At 36.4% G+C, this 19,953-nt stretch overlaps 1 protein-coding gene across 1 annotated transcript in view; it reads right to left on the reverse strand.

Moving 5' to 3' along the window:
• Positions 1-19,676, reverse strand: part of LOC139900481 (uncharacterized) — a 62,075-nt gene extending 42,399 nt beyond the window's left edge. Inside the window, exon 1 of the mRNA XM_071883250.1 lies at positions 18,741-19,676. Within this exon, the coding sequence (XP_071739351.1) occupies positions 18,741-19,676 (936 nt within the window). The remainder of the gene's footprint in view (positions 1-18,740) is intronic.
• Positions 19,677-19,953: the final 277 nt, after the last annotated feature.

The following is a 19,953-nucleotide window of genomic DNA, read 5'->3' on the forward strand; positions in this document are numbered from 1 at the left end:
CTGTAGTTTTTACCCTATTGGGGTTTTCCACGTTAAATCTTGGTATCCTATTATTGTTGTTATTTCAATTATTACTAGCGGTTTGCTATAATTCAGTGTCGCTTTTCTCAACAACATATAGTAACATTTCATAGTTAAACGAGCTTAAAATCAAGCACTACGTATCTTTAGTACATATATATGTATGTGTATTACAAATGTATCCCTATTGTTGGGTAATCTTGATGGGTCAGGATTATATTAGTTAGTATTTTGGTGTATATGAATTAAAATTAAATAGGGGTTTAACTATCTTATGCTCTAATGGCACGAGATAAGAACCATTTACTACACTCAAAATTTTCATTTATAAACCAAAACTCATTTACCACATTTAACTATTTAAGAAACGCTTTGTCAGCAGATTAATTCAAGATATAGTCCTTTTGTGTTTATTAGTCTTTATATTCAATTAATAGTTGAGTATTTTGTAAGCATGTTCTAACAATTGGCAAAGAAGAAAGATTCTAACTACTACAACCACAAGCTATTGTTGGCAAAGTATGTATGAAGAGGCTAGAGCTGTTCTCTATGTGAAAGATGGTTAGTTGTTACATCTAAAGGATTATGAATCGGAGGATCCAAGGGCATGTGTTCTTCATGACAACTTTCAATAAACCAAATGGCCTCAATCTGAATGCATATAGGTTACAGATCTGAGGTACAAATTCCACAAGAATTCGTACATCAGGCTGATATGTTAATTAAACACATTCGCCAGATGACCAAAGATAAAACTCGCATTATAAAAGAAAACAAGCTTTTGAAATTTGACATAAAGAATGGCGCCTAATTCAAATACAATAGGGGTTTATCAGTTCAAGTCAGCCCTGGCAAAGATTATTTCACAAGTAATTTGATTACTAAATCTGATATTTCTAAGAAATTAGAAGAGTTAAAATATGAGATTCAACACGGGCAACTGGAAAACAAATCTTCCACAAAATGGTTAATTCATCATTATTTAGTGAACTCGGTGCTAAATTTAGTGATTGTGAAACGGCCAATCGCAACCTGAAAATGACCTTAAAACAAACGGACTAAGAACAAAAAGAGAGAAGATTCACTTTATGAGGAAGTACGTAGACTTAATGAGAAAATCAAAGCAATAAACGGTGAACATAAACCAAGTTTAGATAGTTTAGATGGACAAATTTTCCGATTTAAATTATGCTATGTACTTGAAAAATCACGAATGCTCAAAACTATCTGAAAGCATGCTATGCCAACTTTTCTCTTCAACAAAATATCCGCTAGCATTATAAGCTTTTTTTCAATATATATACATCCCTACTACCCAGTCTAATTCTACGGGGATCCGCTAGCTATTTGTTCGTCTAAAACCCCCTATGTCTGGTAAACCGTCTTTGTTAGCTTACCAGCAAGTTTAGCAAAGAAAAAACAATTACACAAAATATGAAGATAGCTCCTTACAAATAATCTGTATCCGCACCAATAAAATACCAACAATAAAATACCAATAGTACTAATAGTAATAGTAATATGGGGCAGGATTAATAGGGAAGTAACCAATCGGGGGAAGCGGATGGAAGCAAAATTTTTTTTTTTTTCGTTTTTTGAAAAAACTTTGTTCACGAACATTATAGATTGGATGAAAATATGAACATTTAGAAAAGACACTTCGTGATGAATGTTATTATTTTGGCCAAAAAACGATCGACAAAAATAACATTCAAGATAATATTGTTCGTGAAGAATGTTAACGTTTTTTTTTTTCATGTTTTGTGAAGTAAAATTTAGCCCGATTTAGAGTTTAGGGTTTAGGGTTTAGGGTTTGGTGTTTTGGGTTTATTCCATAAATCCAAAACACCAAACCCTAAACCCTAAACTCTAAACCGTTCGTGTTAAAAACTCAATCTAAATTCTAAATCTAAACCCTAAACCCTAAATTTCTAAACCCTAATATCTAAACCCTATAAACCCTAATATCTAAAACCTCAACATACGCTCGAAAAACACGATAATTGTTATATATTATTTCTTCGAGCGTTTTCCCGCCAAAATAAAAACATTTATCACAAAGTGTCTTTATTAAATGTTCATATTTTCATCCAATCAATAATGTTCGTGAACACAGTTTTTTCAAAAAATGAAAAAAAAAAAAAAATTTACTTCCCTCCGCTTCCCCCCGATTGGTTACTTCCCTCTTGATCCTACCACATAGTAATATAATGATAATGAATAATGAATAATGAATAATGATAATGATAATGATAATGATAATGATGATGATGATAATAACAATAATGTAATAGTAATAACAAATTAACAATAATGTTAAAAACTCAAATATCAAATACAATTAAGTTTGTGAGTTGTAATCCCTTGCATCCATTAATTTGTTTGAAATCCAGGGGACCAATGAGAGAGCGACATGTGGCGCGAAAATCACATGTGATTAAAAAAAAAATTCGAAATTTTTTTTTTTCGAAATCTTTTTTAAAATTTTTTTTTTTCGAATTTTTTTTTATAATCACATGTGATTCTGTATGTTAATCACTTGTTATTATAAACCCAATCACATGTGATTATGCATGTCAAATCAAATCACATGTGATTGTACAATTCAATCACATGTTGATTGTGCAGGTAAATCACATGTGATTGTAAAAAAAAATTGAAAAAAAATTCGAACAAAAATATTTTTGAAAAAAAAAATTTTGAATTTTTTTTTAAATCACATGTAATTTCGCGTCACATGTCGCACTCTCATTGGTCCATTGATCTCAACTTAATTTAATTTATGGATTCAAATGAATATTCTTTTTAAGTTTGTTTGAGTAAATCTTTAAAATACATTTAATATCTCTGTTTATATAACAATGTTAATGTTAATGAAGAATAAAGTTACATGGGATAACAATATTTAAAATTTAAAAGGTAGAGAAAGATAAAGTTAAATAAGCGGTATAAAGTTTGGCAAATTACCTTATTAGTGAATGACGGGAAGCTTTCAAGCAGGTTGTCTACCTCGCTAGCCATATTGTTGTCGTCGATTTCATTTTCTTCCTCAAACTACATCGAGATAAATTTAAAGACTATGTCTTAGGTCTAGAAAACATAATAAATTAAAATCTGTGTTCGGTGATGGGATTAGAAATTTAACAGAGTATAAATACCACCTTGTCACCTAAGCCTAACTTAGACGAGCACATAGTAAATGTGTATTACACAAATCCTAGTTTCTAATGACTTTAAATTAGAAACAAGTGCTTAACCGGATTCTCTAACTATGTTTAAAGAATTGAAGAAAGTCATGAATTAATCTCACTTTGTGGTGATTAATCCACATAACGTTACGTTGTATATCATTTCAGAACAAATATACAAGTGTTTCCTCTTAATATTCATTGTTTAATTGATCACTCTTCAGCACCTTCGTTATATAATTATTATTGACCCCGTTGGCTACATATTAAAAACACAATTTCATCTCTGTCATGAAGTATCCACCTATGACACCTTTCCTATATCATTTGGGGGTAAAGGGGAGGGGGGTTTTACTTGGCCGTGCCCTTGGATCGGTTTCAAGGTTTCATCACTGGCAGCGATGGGGGCGGGGTTTATCGCTGCATCAGCATAGTCGACAAGGGAGATGATCGCAACGGGTGGTTAAAGACTCCCTCGGGTGATCCCAATCGCTGTTAATTAAAAAAAAAAAACTGCTACAGTATATGGTTACTTAACATAATTTAAAAAACTCGATATTATTGTATATATTTATTGTAGGGAAATTGTTCAAAATACACTTTTTTTAAGGCTTCAAACAAAATACATTTTTTTTTTTAAATTGTCTTTGTACACCATTCGGTAGACGGGATTTCCGTCTACCACCTTTATCTGTCGTCTACTACCATTTTTACAAAGTAGTCGACGGAGAGATAAAGGTGGTAGACAGAATTTACAAAGTAGTCGACCGTCTACTGCCTTGTTGTTGCTGTCTACTGCCTTGTAGACACTAACAAGGCAGTAGACAGCAACAACAAGGCAGTAGACAGTAACAACAAGGCAGTAGACAGTCGACTACTTTGTAAATGTCTGTCTACTGCTTTGTTCTCGCTGTCTACTAACCCTGTCAGTAGACGGGAATTCGTCTACCACCTTTATCTCTGTAACATCATCAATCGGGCCTAGATGTAAGATTACTAAAGTGCCCTTAAGTTAGTATTGTGTTATTATATGCTTTTATTTTTATTTAATATTTATTATTAAATAATAATGTGGTTAGGATCAGTTTGTGACAAGGGTCACAGAACAAGTTTGTTTATTTAAATTGGACTTCGTTTGAGTTGTCAAATGTCGTACGAAAGATATCAGATAACTGATAAATACCCGTGTGATGCACAGTGTGGGAATTAAACCCAATTAAATAACTATAATGCTGCTTCTCTCCTCACTTTCCAGACTTTTCCACAAACACACACTAAACACCTCGTTCTTCACCTACATCAAACCCTAATTTCTAATCCTTGTTTTAGAGCTCGAATCATTTACATTATCTTGCTCCTTGTGTTTTACTGATTCTATCAAGGTAAGAATCACAAGTTTTCATGCTTTAATCTTCAAGAAAATGAGGTTTTGTGTTAGTTTTTATAAAGTGTGTATTTTGGGTCAAAGTGGTTAGATTTGATGTTGTTTGAGTCCAAATCTTGTGGGTTTATGTTTCTTAATGTTTAGTGTCTTTGATTTGGTGAGTTTTGAGGTTAAAAACGAGTTCTAGATCGAGAATTGGTGAGTTTGGTGAGAAACCCGTCACTTTGGTAGCTGCTGCTGCAGATGAACTACCATCGGCCGATGGTCTCTGACCACCGACCGATGGTGTGTGACGATCGGTCGATGGACTAGACGATCGACCGATGGTGGAAGTCCTTCGACCAACGGTTGTAATTTGATCGATCGGCCGATAGTGTGATCGATCGGCCGATGGTGTAGTGACGATCGGCCGATAGTCTCTGACAATCGACCGATGGTCTATGCAGTAGAAATTTTTACTAAGTTTTGATTTTTAGCCGTTATGCTGCCCGTTTTTATTTTGATGATTTTGATGTAAATTTTGAAAGTGCACAAGTGTTAAGCAAAAATTTTTAGCGGATACTTTTTCTGACAAAAATTTCAGTATTGTGCTGTTTTGTGCTATCGGATAGAAACTAACTTGTGTATATGTTTTTCTCAGGAGAAAAGGAGAAAGAGAAGGTTCAGTGATTAGATAGCTGAATACCTTCTCGTTTGCTGGTATTTGGTGAGTGGGACTAACTGGAGAATATAGTATATAGAAGCATGTTATATTATGATTGCCATGCTTGTTAGATATACTTATTGTTGTGGTTAGTTAGTTGTTGTGATGACTGCATGTTAGTGGATGCTTGTCTGCTAGAGCCGAGTGCGTCCCTATTATGTGGTAGCCTCGGTAGGAGAGATCAACCTGCGGGTTGGGTTCCTCTGTGGTAGCCTAGACAGCCGTGGTGTATATATATGTGAATGACGCGTTCGTTGCGTGTGGATTATGTATATACATACGGTGGTGGATGAACTTCTGGTAAGCCCTAGTCCGATCAGCTGGTGGTTAATGGTTTGGCCGAGCCGCCAGAGTCTCTGTAGACGACACTTGGGTGATGTTTGTGTGTTAGATTATGTGACATGATTAGTATAACAGTTATGTATGCTATGACCTGTAGTTAGTCGTACTCACTTAGCTTCGTGCTAATTCCCCTCCATCTCCTCCCTGCAGGTTGTTAGCTTTTGTAGATTATTGCTTTTGGGGAGAAGACGGGCATGAAGATGTTATGTTTGACTATGAAGAAACTCTGATGTGTCTTTTCCGTTAAAACTGAATTTTGTTATAATGTCACGTGACACCAGATGTATTAGTTTAATGCTAACTGTCAGATCATTTGGATATGTAATTATTATACATTTATGTCATTATAATGGTTTAATTAATGCTAATGCTAATGTTTCGCCACGTATTAAAAAAAATAAAAATTTTTAGCGGTGTCACAAGTTGATATCAGAGCTTAGTTTGGCAGCATGTGCATTGTGATCTAAATGTCATATTCCCAAACTTAGTAGAGTCATGTCAAACATAATATGCTGGGGATGGGTTAAGTGAGTATTAGGACAGGATAAGTGTTAGTTGTTAGTACTAACAGAGTTTATACTAAGCTTTGGTGTGAGTGTTGTGGTAGTGCAGTAATGGCAGATAATCAAGCAACCGCTACTGGCCCTACTGTCCCTGAAACTGGTACTTTTAGAGCCCCTGATGAAGATGGACATGTGTCTTCAGAAGAAGAAACCTCTCAAGAAGTAATAGAACTTCAAAGTCGATTACTAGAAGCTCAGGAGAAAATTAAGGAATTGGAACAAGAACGGGCGCAATGGAACCCTAATACCACTGCGTTAAACACAACTTTTCCTCCTAACTTTTATAATCAAGCCGGTGGCAGTTCCCAATCATATTTTCCTCAAAACACCTATCAAAACCTCCAAATGCCATATCCGTTTAACCAGGCAATTCCAAATCAAATGATATACCCATTTCAAGTCCCCGAGACAAGAAAGAAGTGTACGTATAAACAGTTTCTGGACTGTAAACCTCCTGAGTACAGCGGTCACACAAACCCTACAGTGACACTCAATTGGTTAAGAGAAGTAGAGCGAGCGTTGGAAGCATGTTTCTGTGAGCCTGAATCTATGGTACTGTTTGCAAGTAGACTTCTCAAGGGTGAAGCAATGGAATGGTGGGATTCTATTACTGCATATTTACCCAAAGAAAAGATCAGCCAGATTACCTGGGAACAATTTGCTGCTAAAGTTCGTGAGCAGTATTGTTCTGAGTATGAGATGGAAAGATTGAAAACCGAGTTTCTGAGTATGAAGATGACAGAAAGTATGACGATTGATGAGGTTTTCAGAGATTTCACATCTAAGTTAAGGTTTGTTCAACAGTGGGTACCAACTGAGAAAGATAAGATTCAGCATTTTATGCGGGTGATTAAGCCAGAATATAGAACAGTTGCGAGATTTGCAACCACGTTGGCACAGGCTCATGAGATGGCGAAGATTACTGAAGGTGATATAATGGCAGCAAAAAGAGAAAGTTCGAGAAGTGGATCTTTTGGGGGTAAATCAGAAGGTCAATCGGGTGTACAGTCAAATCAGCAGTCGAGTAAGCAATCCGGTTTTCATGGTAAAAAGTCAGGCGTGTTTAAATAGAAAAGTAAGTCTGGTATTAGTGGATCAAGTTCAAGTCAGTCTGGGTGGTGTAATGTTTGTAAGTCAACCCATACCGGCCCGTGTTCTCCAATAACCAGAAGGTGTTTGAAATGTGGAGTGTTAGGTCATGAATCAACAGCTTGTTCTTTTAAGTCTAATGTTTGTTGGAGTTTCCATCAAGAGGGGCATAGATCTGTAAATTGTCCATCAGCGTTAAGAGCCGGTTCTGGGGCAGGGTCAGGGGCGAGGTCGGTTACTTCTGGGGGATCTTCTGCTTCTACTGCCGGGCAGAAGAGAAAGAATCCTCCAACAGCAGAGGCAAGGGCATTTCAGATGACGGTAGACGCTGCAACCGCTACCGATGACGTCATTAACGGTATGTTCTTGGTTAATTCCTTGCCAGCTCGTGTGTTGTTTGATTCAGGAGCGAATCGTTCTTTTATGTCCTTAGACTTCTGTGATAAGTTGAAGTTGCCTCTTAGGATGTTAGATGAGCCTTTGGGAGTAGAAGTAGCTGATGGTAAAATGGTTCCATGCACATCATCTGTGTCTGGAGTTACCATCGAAATCGACGGCCATTCCTTCCCTTTAACCTGTTTGTTGATGCCTATACCTAGCTTTGATGTAGTCATAGGCATGAATTGGTTAAGAGCTAATAGGGCTAATATTAAGTGTGATAAGAAGATGATTTCTTTCCGTTTGGCCGACGGATCCCGAGTGATAGCTAGGGGAGAGCGCAGTGGATTTAACTTTCCTATGGTTTCCCTAATGAAAGCTCAGAAAGCAATAACGAAAGGGTGTGATTCATTCTTAGCCTACGTGATTGATGTTAAGAAAGAGAAGAAGCAGGTGACTGATATTCCCGTTGTGTCAGAATTTCCCGAAGTATTTCCAGATGATTTACCAGGGTTACCTCCAGTACGTGAAGTAGAGTATAAAATTGATTTGGTTCCAGGTGCTACGCCAGTTGCAAAAGCTCCTTACAGATTAGCTCTGTCAGAAATCCGAGAAATGATGTCTCAGATTCAGGAACTGTTAGATAAGGGGTTTATCCGACCAAGTTCTTCACCGTGGGGTGCTCCTGTTTTGTTTGTGAAAAAGAAAGATGGGTCGCTTCGTATGTGTATAGATTATCGTGATTTAAACAAGAGAACAATCAAGAATAAGTATCTGTTACCAAGAATAGATGACTTATTTGATCAGTTACAGGGTGCTTCCTACTTTTCAAAGATTGATTTACGTTCAGGGTATCATCAGGTACGTGTTGCAGAGAACGATATACCGAAAACAGCGTTTAGAACTAGATATGGTCATTATGAATTTTTAGTTATGCCATTTGGGTTAACAAACGCGCCAGCAGTGTTTATGGATCTCATGAACAGGGTGTGTCGTCAGTATCTTGATAAATTTGTGATTGTCTTCATAGATGATATCTTGATATATTCGAAAACTGAGAAAGATCATGCTACGCATCTGAGGTTGGTGTTAGAGCTTCTGAAACAGGAACAGTTGTACGTTAAGTTCTCTAAGTGTGAATTTTGGCTGCGGGAAGTACAGTTTCCGGGTCATGTGATTTGTGAACAGGGTATTAAAGTAGATCAGTCTAAGATAGAGGCCGTAATGAATTGGAACTCACCGAAAACGCCGACAGAAATTAAGAGTTTTCTGGGTTTAGCAGGTTATTACCGCCGATTTATCAAAGACTTCTCTAAAATAGCAGGTCCGTTGAATAATTTAACTAGAAAAGATGTACCCTTTCGATGGACTAATGAACAAGAAAAGGCTTTTCAGACTCTCAAACAGTTGTTATGTCAAGCGCCGGTTTTAGCTTTACCAGAGGGAACAGAAGATTTTGTGGTCTACTGTGATGCGTCATGTGCAGGTATGGGTTGCGTTTTGATGCAGAGAAATAAAGTTATAGCGTATGCTTCACGACAGTTGAAGAGTCATGAACGAAACTACCCTACTCACGATTTAGAGTTAACTGCAGTTGTATTTGCTTTGAAGCTTTGGAGACATTATTTGTATTGTACACATTGTTAAATCTATACAGATCATAAGAGTCTTCAATATATCTTTTCGCAGAAAGAATTAAATATGCGTCAACGTCGATGTTTAGAACTGATTAAAGACTACGATTGTGAGATTAAGTACCATCCGGGTAAAGCAAATGTGGTCGCAGATGCTCTGAGTCGTAAGAAAACAGTCGAAAATGCCAAATTTATGAGAATTGAGATAGTTTCAGACTTGATTGATCGATTAAAAACCGTACAGTTAGTAACTTTGAATGACGAAAACCTAAAGACTAAACAAATTACCAAAAGAAAATTTGACCTATGCAATGATTCTAGAGGATTAAAGACCTATAAAGATCGAATTTGGGTGCCTATGCTTGGAAATTTGAGGGGTTTCAATCCTTACTGAAGCGCATAAATCGAGATTATCAGTGCATCCAGGTATTACTAAGATGTATAGAGACTTGAAAATATTGTATTGGTGGCCGACAATGAAGACAGATGTTGCAGGTTTCGTTGAGAAATGTCATATTTGTGCGCAAGTTAAGGCAGAACATCAGAAACCGTATGGATCTCTACGACAGTTAGAAATTTTTCAGTGGAAATGGGATCATATAACGATGGATTTTGTAACCAAGTTACCCCGACCCCAGAAAGGACACGACATGATCTGGGTGATAGTATATCGTTTAACAAAGAGTGCTCACTTTTTAGCTACTCGTGAAACAGCTTCGTTAAGTGATTTGGCAGAATTGTACTTGAAAGAGATCGTTAGTCGACATGGTATACCGTTGTCAATAGTTTCCGATAGAGATACTAGGTTTGTATCGAACTTCTGGAACAGTTTACAACAGAATTTAAATACACGTGTGAATCTAAGTACAGCATATCATCCACAGACAGACGGTCAGAGTGAACGGACGATTCAGACATTAGAAGACATGTTGAGAGCGTGTGTCTTAGAATATGGTGGTTCTTGGGATTCACATCTTCCATTGATAGAGTTTGCTTACAACAATTCATATCATTCGAGTATCGGAATGCCACCGTATGAAATGTTGTATGGTCGAAAATGCAGAACTCCGACATGTTGGTTAGAAGCAGGTGAGAAACAATTTGCAGGTCCCGAAATTGTTCAGATAACCGCAGAAAAGGTTGAAATTGCACGAGAGAAGTTAAAAGTAGCCAGAGACCAGCAAAAGATGTATGCTGATCCGCGCAGACGTCCGGTAACATTTAATGTAGGTGATCGTGTATACCTAAAAGTTTCGCCATGGAAAGGGGTGATCAGATTCGGTAAACGTGGTAAATTAGCGCCGAGATTTATTGGGCCATTTCCAATCATAGAAATTCTGAATGATCAAACTGTTGTTTTAGATCTTCCATCAGAGTTAGCAGGAATTCACAACACGTTCAACGTGTGCTATCTGAGAAAGTGCAAAGTAGACGATGAAAGTCAGATTCTTCCATTGAAAGATTTGAAAGTCGACTTGACTAAGAAACTAGTAGAAGAGCCGGTTAGAATAGTGGACAAGAAAGTCACAAAGTTAAGAAAGAAACAGATTCCAATGGTGTTAGTGGAATGGCGACACAGTTTAGGTTCTAACTTGACGTGAGAAACCGAGAAGTTAATGAGGGCGCGCTATCCCCAGTTGTTTGACCTTGACCAGATTCCGAGGACGGAATCTTCTTAAAGTGGGTAGATTTGTAACATCCTCAATCGGGCCTAGATGTAAGATTACTAAAGTGCCCTTAAGTTAGTATTGTGTTATTATATGCTTTTATTTTTATTTAATATTTATTATTAAATAATAATGTGGTTAGGATCAGTTTGTGACAAGGGTCACAGAACAGGTTTGTTTATTTAAATTGGACTTCGTTTGGGTTGCCAAATGTCGTACGAAAGATATCAGATAACTGATAAATACCCGTGTGATGCACAGTGTGGGAATTAAACCCAATTAAATAACTATAATGCTGCTTCTCTCCTCACTTTCCAGACTTTTCCACAAACACACACTAAACACCTCGTTCTTCACCTACATCAAACCCTAATTTCTAATCCTTGTTTTAGAGCTCGAATCATTTACATTATCTTGTTCCTTGTGTTTTACTGATTCTATCAAGGTAAGAATCACAAGTTTTCATGCTTTAATCTTCAAGAAAATGAGGTTTTGTGTTAGTTTTTATAAAGTGTGTATTTTGGGTCAAAGTGGTTAGATTTGATATTGTTTGAGTCCAAATCTTGTGGGTTTATGTTTCTTAATGTTTAGTGTCTTTGATTTGGTGAGTTTTGAGGTTAAAAACGAGCTCTAGATCGAGAATTGGTGAGTTTGGTGAGAAACCCGTCACTTTGGTAGCTGCTGCTGCAGATGAACTACCATCGGTCGATGGTCTCTGACCACCGACCGATGGTGTGTGACAATCGGTCGATGGACTAGACGATCGACCGATGGTAGAAGTCCTTCGACCAACGGTTGTAATTTTAACGATCGGCCGATAGTGTGATCGATCGGCCGATGGTGTAGTGACGATCGGCCGATAGTCTCTGACGATCGACCGATGGTCTATGCAGTAGAAATTTTTACTAAGTTTTGATTTTTAGCCGTTATGCTGCCCGTTTTTATTTTGATGATTTTGATGTAAATTTTGAAAGTGCACAAGTGTTAAGCAAAAATTTTTAGCGATACTTTTTCTGACAAAAATTTCAGTATTGTGCTGTTTTGTGCTGTTTTGTGATATCGGATAGAAACTAACTTGTGTATATGTTTTTCTCAGGAGAAAAGGAGAAAAAGAAGGTTCAGTGATTAGATAGCTGAATACCTTCTCGTTTGCTGGTATTTGGTGAGTGGGACTAACTGGAGAATATAGTATATAGAAGCATGTTATATTATGATTGCCATGCTTGTTAGATATACTTATTGTTGTGGTTAGTTAGTTGTTGTGATGACTGCATGTTAGTGGATGCTTGTCTGCTGGAGCCGAGTGCGTCCCTATTGTGTGGTAGCCTCGGTAGGAGAGATCAACCTGCGGGTTGGGTTCCTCTATGGTAGCCTAGACAGCCGTGGTGTATATATATGTGAATGAGCGTCCGTTGCGTGTGGATTATGTATATACATACGGTGGTGGAGGAACTTCTGGTAAGCCTCAGTCCGATCAGCTGGTGGTTAATGGTTTGGCCGAGCCGCCAGAGTCTCTGTAGACGGCACTTGGGTGATGTTTGTGTGTTAGATTATGTGACCTGATTAGTATAACAGTTATGTATGCTATGACCTGTAGTTAGTCGTACTCACTTAGATTCGTGCTAATTCCCTTCCATCTCCTCCCTGCAGGTTGTTAGCTTTTGTAGATTATTGCTTTTGGGGAGAAGACGGGCATGAAGATGTTATGTTTGACTATGAAGAAACTCTGATGTGTCTTTTCCGTTAAAACTGAATTTTATTATAATGTCACGTGACACCAGATGTATTAGTTTAATGCTAACTGTCAGATCATTTGGATATGTAATTATTATACATTTATGTCATTATAATGGTTTAATTAATGCTAATGCTTCCGCCACGTATTAAAAAAAAAAAAAAATTAGCGGTGTCACAATCTCACCGTCGACTACTTTGTAAAAATGGTAGTAGACGACAGATAAAGGTGGTAGAAGGAAATCCCGTCTACCGAATGGTGTAAAAAGACAATTTTTTTTAAAAAAGTGTATTTTGTTTGAAGCCTTAAAAAAGTGTATTTTGAACAATTTTCCTTTATTGTATATAGTTTAGGTCCAATTTTATAGACTGGCTTAGGGTTTAACATTGGACTTTCTCTTATTGTACTCTATACATATTGTATTGATTTCTATTAATGATTCATTGGAAGGGCTTAGGGTTTAACATTGGACTTTCTCTTATTGTACTCTATACATATTGTATTGATTTCTATTAATGATTCATTGGAAATTAACAGATTTTATGGTATTAGAGCCATAACTATTCTACCGATTCCCTTTCCACCGATCTTTCCTTCATTCTTAAAACTTTCTTTATTTTCTCCATCTTCTTCAAGTAAGTTTCATTTTCTTTATACTTACGGCGATTGCGAACTTTTTCATCACCTGCTCTATTTCCCCTTAACTCATTATATTATTATTTTGTATTTGACCACTCACCACAAGATCATAAAACAACTTCACGTGGCACCTCTTTGATTCTGACATTGAAATTCACGTGGCATATAATTATTTATTGTCATCTTTGAATATTACATATTCTGTTTTATATATATATATATATATATATATATATATATATATATATATATATATATATATATATATATATATATATATATATATATATATATATATATATATATATAGTCATAATCGAGAGGGAAGCACTTTTTTGGGGGAAGGGGAAGCAAATAATTTTTTTTTTTTCGTTTTTTGAAAAAACTTTGTTCACGAACATTATAAATTAGATGAAAATATGAACATTTTAAAAATACACTATGTGATTAATGTCATTATTTTGGCGGGAAAACGCTCGAAGAAAAAAATAAAAACATTCGATGCAATGAATGTTTTGCTGCTGAGTATGCTCGTACCAGACATACCCTTCTCCGGTGTGACAGTGACGGTGACCTTTATCCCGTCACACGTTCCGCTCTTTCTAAGATTGCTTTACTTTCGACTAGTCAACCTCTTTGGCACAATCGCTTGGGACATCTGGCGAACATGTTCTTCAAACTTTAGTCTCTCGTGGTTTCTTTAACTGTCAGAATCCTCCATCTAAAACTTTATGTCATGCATGTCAATTAGGAAAACACGTTAGATTACCGTTTTCACGTTCTACTTCCATTGTTTCTAAACCTTTTGAAATAATTCATTCAGATTTATGGACATCTCCCATTGTTAGTGTAGATGGTTTTAAATATTACATGTTATTATTAGACCATTATACACACTTTCTATGGATATACCCTCTCCGCAAGAAACTTGACGCTTTTTCCAAATTTCTAAATTTTCACACATATGTTAAAAATCAATTCAACACAACAATAGCACTCCAATGCGGCAACAGGGGTGAATACGATAATGCCTCTTTCCGTGATCTCTTTGCAACCCATGGCATTGAGTTTCGATTCTCATGTCCGTATACCTCCCAAAAAAATGCTATGTCAGAACGAATGATCCGCATTATAAACAACAGTATTCGCTCCCTCCTATTTCATGCCCGCCTCCCTCCAGAATATTGGGTTGAGGCACTTCATATGGCTACACACCTTCTCAACATCCTTCCATCCACTTCCATCTCAAATGATATACCATTCACTAGACTTATTAACAAAACCCCCAAATTTTCTCATCTCTGTGTCTTTGGTTGGTTGTGTTATCCACATATTCCAACACCTCACAAACTAGCCAAACGTTTCAGCCCTTGCATCTTTCTTGGCTATCCACGCAATCATCGTGGGCACTGTTGTCTTGATCTTGAAACCAAAAAGATCATAATCTCACGTCATGTCACTTTCGATGAAACTATATTTTCCTTTGGTTCCATGCAACCAAACTCCTCTCCTTCATATTCATTTCTCGACATTCCAGGTGAGTTTCAACCGCACTCACACCACCACCACATCGATAACCCTTAGCATCCCACCTGCTACTACTTCGGTTCATGCTTTCGCTTACCCTGAATCTCCTTCTGTTGATGCCTCAACTACCATTGATGCTTCAACCTCTGTTCCCTTCTCCTTCACTGGTTCGACCACCCCCACCCCTGCAACCCACAATCAACACCCAATGCTCACCCGTGCCAAAACCGGAATCCATAAACCCATCACTCACTTAAACTTAAACGTTAGCACTCCACCCGATATTCCCAAATTTCACATCCAGACCCTTTCCAATCATCACTGGAAACATGCAACGATCGATAAATATAATGCTTCAATTAAAAATGGTACATGGGTTCAGGTTCCGAAACCTTCAGGTGTTAATATTGTGATATCTATGTGGTTGTTTAAACGTAAGTTACACTCTGATGGCACTTTAGACAGGTACAATGCTCGTTTGGTGGCTAATGGCAAAAGCCAACGACCTGGTATTGATTGTGGTGAGACTTTTAGTCCGGTGGTAAAACCAACAACTATTCGGGCTGTGCTTAGCTTATCTGTTTCGCGACATTGGTCGATTCATAAGCTAGATGTCAAGAATACATTTTTACATGGTGATCTCACAGATATCGTCTACATGCATCAGCCTCAAGGGTTTCATGATCCAACGAAACCACGTTATGTATGTCATCTTCGTAAATCTTTATACGGACTCAAGCAGGCTCCTCGTGCTTGGTTTCATAGATTTGCTCAGTATGCTCTTCGTGTTGATTTTCAACATAGGCCTTGTGATTCATCATTATTTATTTACCGACATGGGACTCATACTGCTTATTTACTACTATATGTTGATGATATTGTTCTTACTGCTTCGTCCACCTCTCTCTTACAGAAGATTATGACCTCTCTTGGCAAGGAGTTTGCCATGACTGATCTTGGACCACTTAATTATTTTTTAGGGATATCTGCCACTCGTACTACACAGGGCATGTTTCTGTCTCAATGAAAATATGCACTTGATATTTTGGATAGGGCTGATATGTCTAATTGTAAGCCGTGCAGCACTCCTGTTGATACACAGTCCAAACTTGGACCTGATGGGCCTCCTGTCACGGATCTCACTTTATATCGTAGTTTAGCAGGTGTACTTCAATATTTGACATTTACTCGACCTGACATTATGTATGCTGTTCAGCAGTTGTGTTTGTTCATGCATGATCCAAGGGAACCACACTTCGGTGCTCTTAAACGTGTGTTACGTTATGTTTGAGGGACAGTTGACAATGGGCTTCAGATTTTTACATCATCCTCCACAAAACTCATTACCTACTCTGATGCAGATTGGGGAGGTTGTCATGATACTCGTCGCTCTACATCTGGTTATTGTGTATTCCTTGGTGATAATATTCTATCGTGTTCTTCTAAAAGACAGGAAACCGTGTCTAGTTCGAGTACCGAAGCTGAATATCGAGCGATTGCTAATGCTGTTGCTGAGACATGTTGGATACGCAATTTACTTCGCGAACTTCACTCACCGATCTCTCATGCTACATTGGTTTACTGTGATAACATGAGTGTGGTTTACCTTTCTACCAACCCAGTACAACATTAACGCAAAAAACATATTGAGATTGAGATATATTTCGTGCGTGATAAGGTTGCTACGGGCGATGTTCGTGTTCTCCACGTCCCTACTACTTCACAGTATGCTGATATCTTTACTAAGGGACTCCCTACACGATTATTTACAGAATTCAAATCCAGCTTGAACGTTCGTTCTTTAACTCCCGTTTCAACTGCGGGGGCGTATTAGATTGTATATATTTATTGTATATAGTTTAGGTCCAATTGTATAGACGGACTCGGCCCATTAGGTTTTAACCTTAGGCTTTCTCTTATTGTACTCTATGCATATTGTATTGATTTCTAGTAATGATTCATTGGAAATTAACATATTTTACTCGATACGATTTTGAAGGCAATCCAAATATAGTATTATGTTTTTGTAAGTCAATAATATTTACAAACAATTTTGTGAGTCACCCTAATTCGTATTTCATTGAATATATACAAAATCAGACATTAATTTCACAAAAAAAAAAACATAAAATGACGCAAATACTCATTTATTTATAACTAGTTGTTTACCCTCGCTTCGCGCCGGGGGTTCGGTTTTCAATGTATTTTATTGCGTTTAGTTTAACGATGATGTCGTTGAAGCGCAACTCGAGTCGAACTAAAAGGTATAACCCGTCAAAGATTTAAATGTTATTTTAAATTAACAATATAGGTGCATCTCTGCGGGTGGAGAAAAATATAAAGGAAACCAAAAAATAAAAAATAAAAAAAATTGTTACAACGGGTAGAGAAAAATATAAAGAAAACAATCGGTACTATTCATATTTTTTGCCTAGTAGATATTTGCTGCTGCTAATTATAAAGAAATCATCGGTACTATTCATATTTTTTGTCTAGTAGATATTTGCTGCGGGTGAAGAAAATTATAAAGGAAACCAAAAAAGAAAAAAATGAGGAAAAAACTGTTACAAAAAAAAAAAAAAAAATTGCTACAGTACCGTGAATAGTATTGTTCACGTGAATAGTACTGTTCACGTGAATAGTACAGTGACCGGTGTACAACCATTGTTGCGCGGTGTACAAGTGATTAAAGCGTGCGAATAGTACTATTCGTGATTAAAGCGTGCGAATAGTATTATTCATAACTTTTGTCTATTAGTATATACTAGTTTTCGAACCCTCGCTTCGCGCCGGGGGTTCGATTTTTAATGTATTTTATTGTGTTTAGTTACGGAGCCTGCGAGTGAAAAATCAACATATATAAAAAGTACCCTAAATATTTAGCGTTTTTTTAAAAGTGTCCGTTTTGCGTATAGTTAGTGACATTGTGTTCATAAAATTATTTCGAGTTTAAGGATGGTGTCGGAAAAATTTAACTAGTTGCGAGCGAGAAGATACGACCTGTTGAATATTTGAGTGGAGTTTATTTAAGATATTTTATGAAAATTTTGATTTGACGCTTTAACCCCTGTGTTGGGGGCCGATTTTAATTTTTGAACAAAGTATGGAGGGCTTTTGTGGTGTTACTTGAAAGAAAGAAGGGAAAAAAATAAAAAAGGTGAAAAGACGAAAATACCCCTAGAACTATTCATAAGTTTTATCTAATAGTTGATATGGTAATATAAATAAATGTAAATGTAAATAAACTATAGTATAATTAATTTTATTATAAAACTTAATGTAAAATTTTAGACGGATTTGGTGTAAATGGAGCAACATAAGAATTTGGCTGAAGTAAAAGACCATTATCGAATACGGTTGACCTATAAACGCAAGATGATAAACTTAGATGACCTTAAGATATATATTAATCCTTTTGATATCACTCATCCCAGTTAACAAAATATTAGTTAACAAATATTTTCTTTGTCCCAATTTTATTATCTTCTCATAAAAAAATACGCACTATAAAAAAATATTGTTATTGCACTATTTTTTTGTTAAAATTACAGTTTACCTCTTATTTCTTACATGGTTTTTGTTTACATATATACTTTAATGGTATACAAGAATTTTATTTATTATACTTATATCCTTATGAAAATGAACAACTTAATTTTATATACTCAAAAGGAATATAAGAATGAACGATAAAATTTAAACCGAAGAAAAAATGAGCTTTTTATAACCTTGCTTTTAGCTTGTTGTATCTTTAATCTTAAAAAAGGGTAAAAGTAACATAATTTTTTTTTTTTTACTAAAGTATACATGTAACAAAGGTGAAACTAAAAAGAAAAATCTATATATTGTAAATGTAACAAAGATTATTACCTCATGATCTGGTGGACAACTACACTGCCAGATGAATGCCTCATTAATTTTAAGAAAAAGTTGAGCCGCATCTGGACGTTGTGTTGGATCATTGTTTAAACATGAGTAGGCTGCTTCCGAAAACACCTTGAATGATTCTTGGCTGATTTGATCCCACAAATCAGGATGTATTATTTCTCTTAACGTTCCATTTTCAAAATGTTTTTTAGCCAATGGAGCAAGCAACTTATCATCTTGAAAAGCTATCCTCCCGCACAACAATTCAAACAAAACAACACCAAATGAGTAGATATCCGACTTGCATGTCACACCTTTAGTCGTTCCAATTGCTGGGTCCACATACCCTTTTGTACCAATAGCTTTACCAGGGTACACTTGGTCCTTTCGATCTATAGAACGTTTGATCGAATGTTCAAATCCAGATAACTTAACATTACCCTCGTATTTACTTTTATCCAACACAATTGTGAAGCTGTTGATATTACGGTGTATGATATAAAAACTCCCACCTAATTTGTTGTGTATGTAATCTATTGCACTTACAACACATAAAGATATTTGCAATCTATCAGCCCAACTTAAGGTGGTTGGATTGTTTATATACCTCACTAAACTTCCCTTTGCATAAAGGCGGTTTACTATGATCTTCTCATCTTCTTCATCACAATACCCAATTAGAGACACTATACAATCGTGTTTAAGAGTAGAAAGCATGGAAATTTCGGTCCAGAACTCAACATCTCCTTGCCATTGGTTACAACCTAACCTCCGAGCAACAATTTTTATAGACTTACCGCCGCGGGTGATTTTACCTTTATAAGCGTTTCCAAAACCGCCTGTCCCGATGATATTTTTTTTAGCAAAGTTTTTTGTGGCTTTTCGTATTTCTTCAAGTGGGATTCTTAAGTGAGCGAACTCTGTTAATGTGGATTCCATATTTCTAGTAACCAACTGATAACTAGAAAGCTCAAAATAATGTGTTTAAAAAGTAAGAAAGCAATATATCAAGTGAAAATTAAGAAGCACAAAAACGATGGGTTATGATAGAAATGAGAAGGTATACAAACGGATTGATTTAAATATCATATGGCATCACAGATGGTAGAGGGAGGATGTGTAACTAAAAGTTGACTCTGTGCATTCTGTAGTAAAGCATCAGATTTATCGTCGAAAGATGAAAGCTCGTGTGAAGGAAAATATAAAATCATAAATC

This window comes from Rutidosis leptorrhynchoides, chromosome 3, assembly GCF_046630445.1.
Source record: "Rutidosis leptorrhynchoides isolate AG116_Rl617_1_P2 chromosome 3, CSIRO_AGI_Rlap_v1, whole genome shotgun sequence".
Taxonomy (NCBI): Eukaryota; Viridiplantae; Streptophyta; class Magnoliopsida; order Asterales; family Asteraceae; genus Rutidosis; species Rutidosis leptorrhynchoides.